This window comes from Sarcophilus harrisii, chromosome 4 (assembly GCF_902635505.1).
Source record: "Sarcophilus harrisii chromosome 4, mSarHar1.11, whole genome shotgun sequence".
Taxonomy (NCBI): domain Eukaryota; kingdom Metazoa; phylum Chordata; class Mammalia; order Dasyuromorphia; family Dasyuridae; genus Sarcophilus; species Sarcophilus harrisii.
The window spans coordinates 68364419-68381010 of NC_045429.1; the positions used below are offsets into that span (position 1 = coordinate 68364419).

At 41.0% G+C, this 16592-nt stretch overlaps 1 protein-coding gene across 3 annotated transcripts in view; it reads left to right on the plus strand.

Annotated features, from left to right (window-relative positions):
* Positions 1–371: 371 nt before the first annotated feature.
* Positions 372–16592, plus strand: part of TOR1AIP1 (torsin 1A interacting protein 1) — a 35611-nt gene continuing 19390 nt past the window's right edge. Inside the window, exons 1-4 of one of the 3 annotated variants that reach the window (XM_031936970.1) lie at positions 372–896; positions 3946–4023; positions 11851–11916; positions 12465–12512. In XM_031936970.1, the coding sequence (XP_031792830.1) occupies positions 386–896; positions 3946–4023; positions 11851–11916; positions 12465–12512 (703 nt within the window). In that variant the 5' untranslated portion in view covers positions 372–385. The remainder of the gene's footprint in view (positions 897–3945; positions 4024–11850; positions 11917–12464; positions 12513–16592) is intronic. The other 2 variants (XM_031936971.1, XM_031936972.1) reach the window with 2 other exon arrangements.

Genomic DNA, 16592 nt, shown 5'->3' on the forward strand with positions numbered 1-16592 from the left:
GGGCAGGGCCCGGCGGCGGCCCGATGAGCACTGCTGCGCCACAGCAGCTCCCGGCCGCGCTCCTGCCCGCCGCCCCGTGACGCGCTCCCCCGAGAAGGGCCGGCCGCTCCTTCTCCTCCTCCTCCGGGCCCGAGGCCAGTAGGGCGGGGATGACGTCCACCCAGCAGCAGCTGACCGAGCCCGGCACTGCCCGTCTCACAACCCCTCCGAGCTACCATGGGCCCAGAGGCGGCCGGACAGCGCGGCAGCGGCAGCGGCAGAAGCGGCGGCCCTACAGGCCCCGGCGACTCGCAACTGCCTCCCTGACGGCCGCGAAGTCGCCACCGCCGCTCCGAAGAGGCGCCCCTCCTCAGGCCGCGCTGGCGCCAGCCCAGGCCCGCGGGCCATGGCAGGCGAGGGCTGGCGCGCCGAGCCCGGGCTCGAGGGGTGGGCGGCGCACGTCACCCCCAGGGCCCCCCTGCGGCGAGGGAGACGGCTGCCCGCCCTCCAAGATGGCGGCGGGAGGAACGCCCCCGCGTACGGAAGCCCCTCAGCTCGGCGTAGTCGCAGACGGGAAGTGAGGTTCTCGGAGCTCCCGCCCCAAGTGTATGGCGACTTCGAGCCGCCGGCGTCCGGGGGAAGTGCTCCGGGGGAAAAACGGACCGCGACGCTAGAGTTCCGCCTTGTGCCCGAGAGGGAGGAAGTGGAAGAGAGAGCCTATTACTACCTTCGGTCGCGGCCGCAAGCGCGCCCCTCGCGCTCTGCCCCGGCGGAGATGAATACGAGGAGGACGACCCGGCTGCAGCCGCTGGAGGCCCGGGCCCCGCAGCCGCCCTCGCCGGCCACCACGAGGAGAGGGCTGCGGGACCTGCAGTCCTCCGAAGGTGAGGGCAGCCGCGCCGGTCGCCGCCGCCGAGGTAACGGGCCGGGCGGCGCGCGCGCCTGGGCGGGAGGGATGTTTCCCGCCTCGGGCCGGCGCTGCTCCGCGCCCCGCGGGGCCCCCCCGGGGGATGGGAGGCCAGACGGCGGCGGCGGCGGAGGAAACTGATGGGGGGCGGTCAATGAGCGCCGGGTCTCCGGGGGGCGCGGGCCGTCCCAGCAGGGAGAGGAAGGGGGGGGGGGGGGCAAGGACGGAACTGTCCCTTCGGCGGCCCCCACCTCGCCGAGGCTCCTCGAGAAGGGGTCCCCGGATGCTCCCAGTCATCCCTCCCCCTGCCGAGAAAGAAAGAGAGGAGAGGCGGGTAACCCCCGTGCTTGGTGGGGAGCGCCGAGCCCTGATCCTCGGGAGAGCTTAGGAAGCACTTATTAAGCTCCTACTGTATGCCGGGCGCCGCGCGAGCTCTGGGCAATCAAAGGCGGCCAAAAGCGCGCCCGCGTTGGAGAAGCTGTGTCTGGCGGGGACAACCGTGCATAAATAAGGCTCGCAGAAGTGATGGGGGGCCGGGGCGGTGATCCTCAGGGGGGAGGTATTAACACTAAGGGGGGAGGGGTTTGAGCTGGACCGTAGAAGTAAGTCCGGAGGCTGAGATGAGGTGCGCGCGCTGGAGGATGGAGCGTCCAGTGCCACTGGAGGCAGCAAACTGAGTCTCCCCCCTCTCAGAGATCTCCTTGGTAAGCGAGTTTGGGGGGCAGGGGGAAGGGAAAAGAGGATCGCCGTAGCCAAGAAGAAAAGCTGAGAACCCGCTCTGGTTATGAAGAAACCCGACACAAGGTGAATTCGAGCCAGGAAACATCTGCTAAGTCTGTGTCGGGCACTGCAGCGAGCGCCTGTGTGGGGAGGAGACGGCTCCACCTGGGATCGGTCATTCAGGTGTAGTGGAGGCTGGAAATTACCCCAAGGGGGGGGATGGGGGTGGGTGGGAGGTGGGAGGTTGTCACTGACTCATAGGCAAAATGTCATGCGAGGGATGTGAGTCACTCGGGAGGTCCGACAGACCCAGGAGTTTGGAGTTTTACAGAGTAAGAGCATTAATGGTGCGCTGACGGTATGCCGGCCACTGTGCTTAGTGCCAGGGATAAACTCCCCATCATCCAGGATCTCACGTTTTAATTGGCGGGAACAAACATGCAAACAGCTAGCCCTTTGCAAGATAAAAGTATATGTTAGAAGTAGGATACATTGGAGGTCATCTCGGAAAAGTCGCTGTATTGTTGGGGCCGGTTGCAAAGACAACTTGCAGAAGAAGGGATTGGAATCTGGAATCTCGAAAGAAGCAAAAAGGAGAAAGCATTCTAGGAACGTGGAATAGCTGATGAAAAGGCATAGAGAGAAGTTGTGTGCAAGAAATAAAAGGAGAGTTAGTGTTGCCTGATCTTGAGCACAAGACTTTTCAAAGACGATAAGGGGTGCCAGTTATAAAGGGCTTTAAAAGCCAAAGGAATTTATATTTGATCATGAAGGTAGTAGGGAGCCACTGAAGTTTATTGAGTAGGGGAATAACCTATGCTTTATGGAGATCATTTTGTTGTCTTTTAACCTCTCAATTATTAAACATTTATTAAGTGCCTACTGTGTATCAAGCAAGCCTACTGTGTGAGAGTCAAAAAATAGTTCCTGCCCTCAAGGAGTTCACAACCTAATGGAATCCCTAGACCTCAATTTCAAGTTCATCATAAGTAAAATGAAAATAAGTGTGTTATATATGTGTGTGTCTGTGTACATCCTATGTGTATCATAAAAGGCAAAGTGATGTCTATCCAGCTGATTTTGAAGCCAGGAAATCCAGATTCAAGTCCTGACTCCCGACATAAGATGACTTTGTGATTCTGGAAGTTATTTGGCCCCTCATTACTTCAGCCAACTGTCTTATACTGAAAGTTACCCAGAAGGTAGAAGGCTTCCTTCACTGCTAGAGGAAATAGCTCCCTCTTTCCCCAGTTCTATGATAATCAAACTCCTACAGCCATTCTCTATAGCCTTATCTGTTAAAGGGGTTCTATGCTAGTTATATTATTTCCATTTGTGGCATTTGATGACATTTGAAGACTTGTTGATTTTATATTTCACACTCACCCAGATTTTGTTCCCTTATTGTATATTTTGTATATTTTCTCTAAAATAGTTTGGGGTGTGTGTGTGTGTCTGTGTGTCTGTGTCTGTGTATAGCAAGATAAATACTCCTGAGGGGTAGATTGGGGGGTCTTGATATTTTTTTCTGTATCCTACCCTCAATAACAATGCACATAATGAGTGTTCAATTGATGATCACTAAATGAGAAAAGTTAAAAGAAGTACTATGTTCTCTACTTTTTAGTGGATTTTTCATCTCATCAACTTGAGTGTATAGTCCTTCAGTGAAGATGAAAGCCTATCCTTTTCTCATCTTGTCCACACAGTAGAAGGCCCCAAAGGGAAATACTGGTTTCACTTCTTTAATACCACTTCTGCATACTTTTCTAGTAAACCTGAATAGATATAGAAATATTTTCTCTTTCTGACCACTTTCATATGTCTTCATAACTACTTGCACTATTTCTGACTTTGTACATCCAAGTTTTTTTTTTAACCTTAATGCAGTTAAATTTATTAATTGCCTATATTGTGTGCAAAGTACTGCACTAGATGCTAAAAAGAATATAAGTGAATAAAATCTTATAGCTTATGGCCTTGTAGAAGACATTAAGAGAAATAGCTTTAAAACATTCACATTTAAAGGTTTAAAACTTAAATATGTGCAAAAGATATTATATTTAAGTTATTTATTCAACAACTACTATGTGAATGGCATTTAAAAGCTTGGGATACAGTTTTTCTCCCCAAGGAGGAAAATGAGAATATAACAAATAAGTATGATACAAAGTAGAATATGAATAGAGAAAGGTAGAATGAAATTTTGTTTTAAAAAATGTTGAGAAAGCAATGAATGCTTTCAGCCCAAGGAGATTAGGCACTTGAGCTGAATGAATTAATTTTTCTTCCCGTACACATGTGCTCAATTTTAACTGTTAATATGTTTTGTTCTTTAGAGGATGAACCATCTTCCCAAACCATCATAAGCCAGACAGTCTCAAAGAAATCAGTCAAGAGAGTACAAGAGATACCAGGTAAGAAAAGTCTGCTTTTCTTGTTGTCATTTGCTATTCTTTGCCATCTGACTGCATATCAAGTCTCTTAAAGTTGATTTTTCAGAATATGTAATCTTTCTGTTCTCAAGCTTAAGTGTCCTTCCTGAACTATAGCATCCAGAAAACTGGATTCCGGATGAAGTCTGACTGCATTTAGTACTGTAATAGTACTCAGTATTATAGTACTGTATGTTATTTTGTTGTTAATGCAAAATATTTTTCCTGCTTCCTGATAATACCAACAAAAATCATCCTATTGGGATGTAGTCATTAATGAACTAGACAGAGAATGAAGGATTTTAGCTGCAATGAGATGATACAGGAGAAGTGGGTAAGGTAATAAAAGAAAGCCAATTTATGTTTGTTGAGTTAAAGCATCTCAGAGCTATTTGCTGATTAACTTCCCCTTCCCTCCTTTTAAAAAATAAAATCCTTCATCTAGTTTTATTAGCAGAATTTGATAAAATCTGTGTGATTTTAAGTTTAGCCTATAATGGAATCAGCTTAAGAAGTCCTTCAAAATAGAGAAGACTAGTTAGTAAAACTGTAAATTGTTAATGTTGTCCCAGTGGGTAGTTTTGCTGAATGATTACAGGAAAACAAAATTCTCTTTTCAAATATGACCAAATGTGTTAATATCTACATGTAAAGCACTTTGTAAATCTTAAAGCATTATATAAATATCAGTTGTAAATTATTATTATAAGTGTGAAGAACTAGAATAACTACTGTTGTGCCGTATACCCAGTAAGGATCAATGACTGGCAATAAAGCATAGCATGATGGTGATACACATGGTCTTATCTCTTGAAAGACGCTGCTTTATTCAGTGTAACCGCATTATATTATCAACAGCAGAAGTCATTTCCTACATCAGCTAAAAAGAAGAATGGCTAGCACAATACATATATATATATATATATATATATATTGCTTTAAGGTTTACAGAAGGTTTTATAATTATTATGTCATCCTCACAATACTGAGAGGTAACTGCTTTCATCCCAATTTTACAGATGAGGAAACTGAGACAGGCATCAATTGATTTGCCCAAGGTTACACAACTAGTAAGTGTCAGGCAGGGATTTAAACTCACGTCTTCCTGACTCCCAAGTCCTAAGCTTTATCCACTGCAATGCCTCTATCATAACAGTGGAAAAATCTTTAGAATTTCAATTCCTAACATGTGACCCACTTAATATAGCAAAATTCAGTGTAACAAAATAATTTGGAGATTCAGAGTTAATGTACATACTTGTATTCCATTACCTTTTTTCCTTTTTTTGTGGGACCTCTATCCACTAAAGCAGATTGTAATCCTTCTCTGTTTTTGTGGCTTGCTGTGACTAAAAATATTCATCACCTAATTGTTAGTCTTTCGGTGGTAAGCCACTCTGATGATCCGTGGGCAGTAGCCATAATTCATTAGCATCTTGTACCTAATAGCTTTCTAGATTAATAGAGCCTAAACTTTGTATTGCCTTAGTGTAGCTTTTGATGAAAATCCAAAATCAACTCTTATTACAGAATATCTGAGTAGGACTTGATAAGATTTATACATTTTTATGGCTTTCTAGTTATTAGTGTATTTTATCAAACATTTTTTATATGAGCTTGAATGTTAATAGCTTTTTATTTCCCCCAAACTTTAAAATTGAATTACTTATTGAGCTAATTTTGCATATTGAAGCCCTACTATGAGTTCTATTACTTATCCTTAAAAGTATACAAGCATTTTTACTTTGGTAGCACAGTTATGGCCATGTAAAATGGAAATAATAATAGTACCTACTTCCTGAGATTGTTATGAAGATCAAATGATTTATTTTGTATAAAGTACTTTGCAAACTATAAAAATGCTTATTATTGTTGTTGTTATTTACAACTCAAATTCTACATATTCCAAGCCAAATGCATTATGTTAAGTTTCACCTAGGCTCAAAAAACTTAAGTACTAATAGAATCCTTCCACTTTTCCCTCCATATACCATCAAATCCTCCTTTATAGTCAACAAACCTAATATTTCTTCCTTAGAATTCTAATTCATTTCATCTGCTACCTACCTTTAAGTTTTTATCTCTTCAATTCTACATTAATACAATCTCCCAAATGCTACCAGATTAATCTTCTTAAAAGACTATTACATGATATTATTCTTTATTACTTGGAGCAAATGATCTACAAGAAAAAAAATCTCAAGAGCACATGAGACCATAGAGAGACCCTCAGTTTCAATCCTCTCATACATAAAGAAGCTTAATTTGATTTTTTTTTCTGATTAGAAAAAAATAAAATATTCTACCCAATAATTTTGAGAGGGTAGGGTACAAGGCATTTAGGGTAAAACAGCTAGTAAGGGTCAAGTATATGAGGCTGGATTTGAACTCAGGACAGGGCCTGCCACCTAGCTGTATCTATTAGTTTTTAAATTAAGGACAAGGAGGAAAAAAGCAATTCAGTAAGTACAAAAGATGTTTGAAAAAATCAGTACCCCTTTGAAAAAAGGGTAGAGAGAGTAGGGGAGAAGAGAAAAAGAAAGGGGGAAGAATGTTTGATACATAAGGGTGACTAGTTAGAGATTAACAATAGACTTGGAATTCAGAAGTTTGGGTCCAGATCTTGGTCCTCTGCCATTCATTTACTCAGCATGAGGGCTATTAATAGTGATAGTTCCCTAAACGTGGGATCATTGGCTCGCCTTCATCTGTACCTCCCTCTACTCTCCCTCTCTGCCCAAATTGGAAATTAGCAGACAAAGATGGAATGACCACTTGTCATGAGTTTGAGAGGCTTCTCATTCAAATTAAATGGGAGTAGATGCCATCTAACATTCTTCCGGTGGAGGTCCTGTGAAGATTGCCTCTGCAAACCCCAGTTTTTCATATATAAAGTGAGAATAATGGTGCTTGTATTGCCTGCCACACAGAGTTGTTATAAGAATGAAATGAGATGATTTATAGGGTGCTTTAGAGCATGCCACTTTATTATATTACTAATGTTATGCATACTTCAAAAATTCACTAGCTAGCTGAAGCCAAATTGGTTACCAGACTTTGCCCAAAATGATACTTATGTGTTTGTATTATCACTTAAACCTGGAGTATTTTTTTAAAAAAATATTTTAATATTTTAATAACTGTATTTCAGCATAATTGATTTCCTTTGTCATCCTATTTGTTTCACATCATACATTTTAAAAAAGTTACTCTGAAAAGTCTGAGCCACAAAAGAAGTTACTAACCCCCACTTTAGAAGAATGAACAAATGAATAAAAAAACTTATTAAGTGCTTAATGGGATCTAGGAACTGTGCCTAGTTCCTGGGGAAACAAATACAAATTAGTAAAAATTGCCCCTGCCCTTTAGGAGCTGTTACTCATAGGGAAAGGCATCATTCATAGAGTTGTCATGGAGTAGGAAATGAGATGGATTTAAAATGGATAGAGTGACAGAGGCTGAACCCACTCCTGAAATTCCCAGGAATCTCAGATCAGAGGAGAATAGATTAACTAGCAAGAACCTCAGAACATCATTTAGTTAGAGACCATTTTACAGATGAGGAAATTGAGGTCCCAGAAGATCAAGTACTTTGCCTAGTGTCATAGAGGGAATCGGTATAAGATTGCATCTGAACCCAGGCTCCAGAGTGCTTTCACTGTCTCATGCTGCTTTCCCCTCAACCAGGCCTTGAATTTCTAGTGAAGCATTTGGAGAGCCTCTACAGGAAAGCTACCGAGAGTATCTCAGTTCTGTGGAAATTAGGTTTTCCATCACTGGTCACCATAGTAAAACCACTCTGAGGACTGACTGAAATCAAGCGTAGGGCGGGGAATGCCATTCTGAGGTTGGAGTCCTCCCTCTTTCCTTAACCAGATTTCTGCTTTGGCCAAAGCAGCTATCTCCTTTGTCATCCTCTCCCTCATTAGGGAATTCCCTAATGAGGCCTTTGCTAATGCTGCTAATGTTCACAACTTCTCCCCATCCTCTTGTCAGCTCCACAGGAGAGAGACCTGTATATTGCGCCTGTAAATCATTCCTCAGCACGGTGCACAGCAACCACACGCACCAGCCACTCTTTTAAGTAAATTTGTTGAATTGATAGCTGTGGATTGGAGGGGATGTAACTGAAATAGCTCTGAAAGGAGAAAGCAGAACAGGGCCTACCTTGATTTAATTGGACCTAAAAATGGTTCCTAAAAAGGGAGATGGGGGGAGTAATAGGGAAAACTGCCCAGTAAGCTAGGAGGAGAGTGGTCACTAACCAGGAGAAGCCCCAAGTCAGCTTCCACTCATCTTCAGAAGTAGAGGCTTCCTTTCAGAATTACTGCCGGAACTCTGAGGCCCAGGCTGAAAGAACTGAAATAAGAACTAAAAAAGGCTGTTGACTGCTAGGTTAAAAGCCCTGGGAAGAATGAAGTGAAATCCATTTTGGCCTTTTGATTCCACCTTGGCAGCATCGCACATTTGTGCTTCCCTCTTCATGTGGCCACAGATCAGTCCACTTCAGGCCTTCACCTCCTCTCCACTGGATCAGTAGAAGAGCCTCCCTGGCCTACATTTTAACCCAGCTACCAGAATCCTTCTAATGCACCAATCTGACCCTAATGATCCCTATTGCCAGTGAGAAGGACAAGGCAACTCTTGACAGCCAGCAGAAATGTATTAAGTACCTGCTGTGTGCCCAGGCACTGTACTAAGTGCTGGGGATGAAAGGAAGACAAAAATTAAGTCCCTGCCTTCAAGGAGATCACAGCCTAATGAAGGAGACAACATGGAAACAACCGCATACAAGCCATGGGCAGGACCGGCTGGCACTTATCAACAGAAAGAAGGCACTTTAAGACAAAGAGGGCCTGGGGAAAGGCTTCCTGTGGAAGACTGGAATTTACCTGGGATTTGAAGGGAGCCAGGAAGGGGAGGTGAGAAGGGAGAGCCAGGCATGGGAGACTGTCAGAAAAAACCCCTGTAGCCAGGGGATGGAGAGCCTTGTGCAAGGAGGGCCACTGGGTCAGAGGCCATGTGGGGGAGGGTACAGAGGATTAGAAAGCAGGGGAAAGACCAGATTAGGTAGGGCTTTGAAAGCCAAAGTTGGCAGGGAGGCACTGAGCCAGGGACATGATAGTGTTTTAGGAAGATCCGTTTGACCACTGAGTGGAGGTGGAACTGAACTGAACTGAAAGATGCTACCTCAGGAGATCTGGCTTGAGGTGATAAGGGCCCGCACCAGCATGGTTAGTAATGTCAGAATTTACAAAGGTCGAAATAGCTGAACTTGACAACAGATATACTATGGGATGGAGAGGAGGGTTGGTGGGAAAGTTAGGATCAAAGAGGATACTGGCTTCCAAGTCTGGGGGACTGGGGAGGATGGTGGCCCCCTCAACAGTAGCAGGGAAATTTAGGGAGGAAGAGCTTAGGAAGGAAGTTCTGTTTTAGACGTGTTGAATTTAAGGTATTTTGATGATTCCAGTTGGAGGTAGAAGACTGAAGCCCAGTGGAGAGGTTAGGGCTAAATAAGTATTCCGGAGAATCATTAGCTAGACAGTGCTTGAATCCTTCAGTCCTCTCCAGTCTGGGCCTGAGGTGCCTTTATAGAATTTTACACAAGTCTCCTCCACATATCCAGGGGGAACTTAGGAACTTTTCCTCTGCCTTGCTCTGTGTCCTCCCACCTCCCTGCATCTGTGGAGCCTACTCTCACCCTTCTGATGCCTGAATTTTACTCCTTTGCCTGCTGAAGAAAGTCTTCCTTCAGAGCTCTACTCAGGTGCTGCTCCCTCCTTTCTGTGCCACAGATGACTGCATGTGAAGCCCTGTGCTAGGTGCTGGTGACACAGAGATAAGAAGCAAATAAACCCTGCCATGCCAGAGTTTGCCTTTTGTACATAACCACCAGGTGTTGGACTAGATAGTCTCTTTCAGCTTGAGGTCTCTGGCCTTGTTCTCCTATTCTCTTATCTGAAGATAGGGAAATAAAAGGTAATTTGAAGAGGTGAGGGGAGAGAAAACGGCCAAGACTTGGTGTGACCTGAGCCTGAGAGGAGGCCAAGGATTCTGTGAGGCCTTAGAGAGGTGGGAGTCCCTTCTGGCCCCCGAGCAGCCCATGCGAGGACATTGTCTAGAATGTAGAGTGCCTTCTGAAGAAAGAGCCTCGCATGGAGCCATGCTGGTATGGAGTTGAAAGCATTCCATCCTAGCTCCCTCCTGTCCTCCAGTCATATGCTACTTTTTGTTTACTTATGGATGTATCAGATCCCCTGTCCAGGGCTCATGCCCTTTCTCAAAACCCTTTGTAGCTGCAGCACCTGTCATAGGAAAGGCATAAAGTAACTTATGAATTATTGTTGCTTAATTGAATAGTTTTGCTTTAATATGTAAAGAATATATATGTTTTTAAATGATGCATCATCAATGCCATTATCTGTGCTGTAGAGCTAGGGAAGTGTGATATAATAAGTACAGAGCCTATTTTCTTAGAAAGTCTTGCCAGAGTTGCCAAAGGCAAAGAACTCATCACCCTGAAGCTAGTTTCGTAGTGAATCTCATCAAATTGACCTGAACTGGTCATTGATAATAATAATCATTGAGCCTACACGCAAAGCCATTGCAGATTGATAGTACTTAGGGGGACTTGTATTCCACTGGCCCACTAGAAACCTAAATCATCTCTGTGCCATCATGAAGGAAGGAAAGAAACAAGCATTTATTAAGCACCTCCTATGTGCCAGCCATTATATAAGCAATCCTAGGAGGGGAGGGCGTTATTATTGTGCCCATTCAGATTTAAGGAAACTGAGGTAGACAGAAAGAAGTCTGGTGACTCCACCAGGATCATACAACTAGTAAGTGCTGGAAACTGGATTTGCCTGTGGTCTTCCTGATTCCAGGTCTTGCATCTCACTCCTGCAACCACCTACCTCAATGTAGTGCTGGAGTAGCACTTTAAGGATAGCATCTAGCAAAAAAAGGTGCTTGATAAGTTTCTAAAATGCTAATGATTAATGTAGAGCATTAGCTAAACTAAAAGAAATATTATGTTGGTTTGAGAATACATTGTCCAGGGGCAGCACTGTTTTTATTTTTATTTTTTAAGCAAATTACTTTTGTAATGCTGTTTTTCCTAACTTAATATTAAATTTTTAATAAAGTTAATTTGCATTTCTTAAGTAAATTCAGGCTAATCAAGTAGAAAAAGAATGTGCTGGTGGGTAGTTGGAAACCAAATTTGAATTTAAAATTTCCAAAGATAATTTATAAAACAGATAATGACAAACATAATGAGATCAATTTTAAATCAAGTTATATATTTTGGGATTTATTTTTTTTGTGTGTGTGTTGAGGAAAATTTAGGACTTATTCAGTGTTTCCCTTTATGAATGTCATATTGCTCATTCACTGTTGCCCCAGCTTTGATTTTTCATCATAGTGTAGAAATGTCAGATACTCACAAAGGGCAAAAATTGGCTAGCTTTGAGCATAGGACAGCAAAGACACTGCCTGTTGTCTGTTGTGTATAGCATAGCATGGCATGGCCAGCATGGCATGGCCAACATAGCAAAAGCCAGGGCAACTCATCTCCAGAAGGGGCCCTGCAGATTGATTGGATTTTAAAGGAAGGAAGGGAGAAGAATGGGAAGGGATCTACCAAAGGTTGAAACAGTATTAAATCACAGATCTTTTGACATTAAATTATTCTTTGATGGGTGACAAGTTTAGAATTGGTTAGAAGGAGAGAAAATTAGTATATGTATATGTGTAGTATATTTATGATTTCTAATCACTTAAATGTATTTTCTTCCATACTAGTAGCTAATGAGGATACTGCAATTTTACCTGACCTTCATAGACCACCTATAAAAAGTTCCGGATCTGGTAAGAGCTTATTTTCTATGTATTTTTATAGTTCAATTGATTACCATGGTGATTTTAAGATTAAGAAAAACTTTTTCATGTCTTTTAATTTTCTTGATAATTAAAAAAAAAAACCCAAAAGATTTTGTCTTAGAACCATAAAATTTTCTTATGTAATCAGGTATATATATGCTTTTGCTTATACTTATTTTATGACCAAAGCTTTTTAAATAATTGTATTGGCTACTCGTTGCTTTTCCATCAGGAGGGGCTGAAATAACACATTCCTTGTAAGATTCCTCTCTACGTAGTCTTAATATTAGCATATTGACTAATACCTAAAAGATACATGACTGTAATAATATCAGATGAATTGAAGAGGTACTTTACTCTCCTTTCCAGGGGATTTCTTCCTCTATGTCCTCCCTCCTTTTTTTTTTTTTTTTTTTTCTTTTTAAATTATGTATTAATTCTTCCATTTTTGATTTTTAGAACACTGCTTCTTGCTTCTTAATGGGTGGCAGGCAGTATGTGATTTGTTTTCATCATTTTTTTGTTCTTTGTTGCAGATTACTCCTCTTTTGGGACAAATGGAAATACTAAAATGAAGGAAACAGGTTGGTGACTTTTTAATTTGTTCTTTGTGGAATTTCTGATTTGTGATTCTAAGAATATAAATGAGGTTTGAGGGCTTACTGTACCAAAAATAATATATCCTCTATTACAACAGCATTCTGAACTGTTAGTTGTGGTTTCAGATTTACAAAAAAAAAAGGCAATTATAAGATAGCAAATTTGTTTATTAAACAACTCATGGATTCCTAAAAAATATTTTTCATTTGTTTTGACTTCTTTCAGATTCACAGTTTTGAGGAGGAGAGGGGTAAATTACATGGCTAGAAAACAATAGGCATCTGCTAATGTAGGCTATAATCTAGCAAAAAAGTGCATATGATTTACTGCCACATTAAAAGAAGCTTAATGTCCAGAGCAAGGGAGGTAATGGTTCTTATGTGGCCTTTCTAGGCAGATCCCATTTGAAATACTGTGGCCTATTCGGGAGACAGGAGAGTTTTTGGCAAATTGAGACACATCCAGAGGAAAAGAGAACAAGCAGGATAATGAAGGAATTAGAAACTGCCATTTGGGTTTGTTTAAGGAACTTGGGACATGTTTAAGCTGAAGAAGAGAAAATCTTAGAGCTGGGGAGGTGGGGCAGATGATCATAGATTTGGGGTGTAGTCCAACATTCTTGCTTTACAGATGAAGAGGGGAAGTCACCTGTTTGAGGTCAGTTAGGTGGTCACCTGTTTGAGGTCAGTTAGGTGGTACCTGACAGAGCTCAGATGACAATCCAGCTCCCCCCACCACCACATTGCATCACAGTACAGAGAGGTCTCATATATTTGAAAGGCTGGCATTCAGAGGAGGAGCCAGGCTTCCTCTGCTAACTGCCCTGACAAAAAGGACTTGGATCAATGGGTAGAAGTTACAGTTTTTTCCACATAAAAATTTCCCAGAAGTGAGTCCAATTTGACTTTTTGATAGGATTGTCTCAAAAAGTAATTGAGTTTCTTCTTGGCCTCAGTAAGAGATTGGAAAGCTACTTGTTTGTGATTTCGATACAAGATTCATGATTTGAACAGGAGTTTTGAACCAGTTGACTTCTTTGATCTCTTCCCAGTTTTAAATCTGTGATTCTTTGTATTATGCCAGACTGCCTTGCATTGAGGTGAATCTGCTTTCATTGGGGAAGCTGTGCTGCTCAGCACACTAGTTTCGATTCTTATCTTGTAACAGCTTAATTTCGCAATGAGTCACAAAAGGGGAGAGGCTTGGGGTTTTTTCTTTCTTTAAAAGAAACTGTTCTTTGGTATGAAGCCCAGCTTAGAGTTGAACTAGTGTCATTTTTTTCTAAATTTGCCATCTTATGACTACTGAGCATTGAAAGGTAGGTGGCTCTTTCTCAAGTGCTATCATAAAATTCATTTGTTTTGTAGTAAAGCTGATAAGCCCCCAGAGATCATTTGCTCTAATACCCTTACTTCACAGATGAATGTTTACAAATACTACTAAGCTATTTTTACAACCAAAACAAATATCACTATTTAAAACACTAAGGTAAAATTATGTAGTTATCCCTGAAGGTGAATCCTTCCGATTAATTGTATCCCAATTTCAGTGCAACTAGGAATATTCAGTAGAAACATGAAGCTTCAATGGAAATGATTTCCACAGATTATTGTAGTGCCCCCTCCTTTTTTTTCTTTAAGCGTGAATTGTCCTGAATATATCTTTTAACTCTCATTTTTAACCAATCTTCCTATTTGTATTTTCTGTTACTTCCCTCATGCACTTGCCACAGCTAGCCAGACTGGCTTCTGTAGTAGTGCTGGACTAGAACAGCACTTTTGTCAACTTGCATTTGTTTAGATTTCCCTTAGGGCTTTGAATGTTTTCCTACTTTATCTTTGTTTTTCAGGATCCTCATCTTCCTTTTAGGCTCATCTCCTACTATTTTTTTCTGTGACATCATCCCTGATATTAACCTCTAGTTGAAAATTATCTCTCCTTCCTCACATTTTCCTAGAGCACTTTTTTATCTTGATTCTCCCTTTTAGCCCTGACCTATTTAGCTGTGTATCTTACTTCCTTTACCACACCCAACAGATTTTAATCTCCTTGTGGGCAAGCACTGTGTCATTTAAAAAAAAAATCTTTTAATCCTAGTACCTAGCACAGTGTTGTATTTACCTAAGTAGATATTTAGTATATGTTGTTGATTCTGAATTTGAATTATCGGCTCTAATGGAATAACATTCAATTGGTCAGTAAGCAAAAACTCATTCATATGAATGATGAAAATATATTCAGATGCTTTTAAATACATCACATCCATCTTTTGAGTTGAAAAGTACCTCAGAGGTCACATAGATCATTTCCACCAGAATAAGCATTTCCCCTACAGAAATCCAACATGTGTTCAATCACTTCAGTGATCCTGTGCTTGAAGGCTGGGGACTGCGGCATCCCATTCTAATTTTTGAGTAGCTCTCTTACTGTTGTTAAACAACTCCTCAGTTGGCTTGACAAAAGTCTAGACATGAGAAACGCAATGTCATTGGACCTCAGGAGTCCGTCTACTTTAGAAGAGTGTCTTTGAACAAGATCTTGATTTTCTTGATGATATCATTCTCCTGTACTTGATCAGTAGGCAAAACTGGGAGCTGAACTAATCTGTTTTATTCCTCTGCTAACGCCCTCCTCCCTTCCCTTTTTGACCTTCTTTCTCCCCTTTCAGTATTCTCTCTCCAGCCTCCAGTGGAGCCAATAAATCACTGAATAATGAAGAAAAGTATTTTATAATGAAATTGGGGATACTTGAATGTAGTTATAAGGAGTTCTTTGGGGTTACCAACTGAAATAATTATATTTATCTTCTTAATTACTTTGTGAAGGATGACTCAAAATGAATATACGTGGGAAAAAATATGAGTTAGATTCATGAAGTTGGAGATGAAGGTAGCTAAGGGAGAACAAGCAAAGAAGCACCAAACTTGGAATCAGAAAGAGCCGAGTTCAAATTCTGACTTGAGACACTTACTAGACCTATAGCCTGGCCAAGTCATTCCCTTTGCCTATTTCTCCATTTGCAATGAAAAAATAATCATAGGACATTACCTCACAAAATTGTTGTAAAGCTTCGAATATTTTGCAAACCCCAAAACACTACCTAAATGTTAACTATTAGTATTATGTCAACAAAATTACCATTCTTTATTTCCGTAATCTTTGGAAGTCATTCATCTTAAGGATACTAAAAGAGCCTAGAAATCACCTTAGCTGCCTGTCTGATTTCTTATTTTAAAAAAATATATCTTAAAGCAACTATAATTCTTTTTTGTCAAGATTTTTTTATCCTTAAATAGAATTTTTTAAAATAAAGCTTCTGAATGACAGTGAGAAGAAATAAATTTTAATTCCCTTTATTTGAGAAGCAAGTTTGAAACATAGGAAGCTGAAATATCTGTTAGGGAAGTGAAATTGAAAACTTAAGATTGAGAAGTTGCCAATTCATGGTCTGGCTTATTTTTAAATATTTATATTTGTTAGTAGTTTTTGTAAATTTCACTAAATCAGATTTGAACCCTGCATTAAATCTGAGCCCAGCCTTAGCCTCTTGGTTGATACTTTTCTTGAGTTTTTTGCCTCTGTCTCCTGTTGCATCTTAAAATACAAGCAAAAATATCTTTTCCATCACTATTTTAATATGGTTTTATAGCAGATGACCAAACTATCCATGAGTTGTTGCTGTGTCATGATCCTTAAACTGCAAAGTGAAGCAATTCCAGAAATACTTTTTGAAGACATATTTAAGAGCTGTGAAATATGAGAAATTAATTCATTCTTTGTAATAAAATAGCATTTTAAATTTAGCCATAACTGTTTTCAGATTCAATTTTGAATTCTTATTTACTAAAATAGGATTTCTAACCCTATTAAAATTTAAATGGTTTATTTAAAAGCTAGATAAAACCAAATAAATAATTACATTGCCAAATCACCTCATTCACTACCCAGTACCTTGTTCTGAATTGGATACTCTGAGAATACCTAATTAAATAACTGTGTTAAAATGTAATCTCTTTGAGAGTAACATTTGTTTTCATATTTTTATATTTGTTTTTCCAGCACCT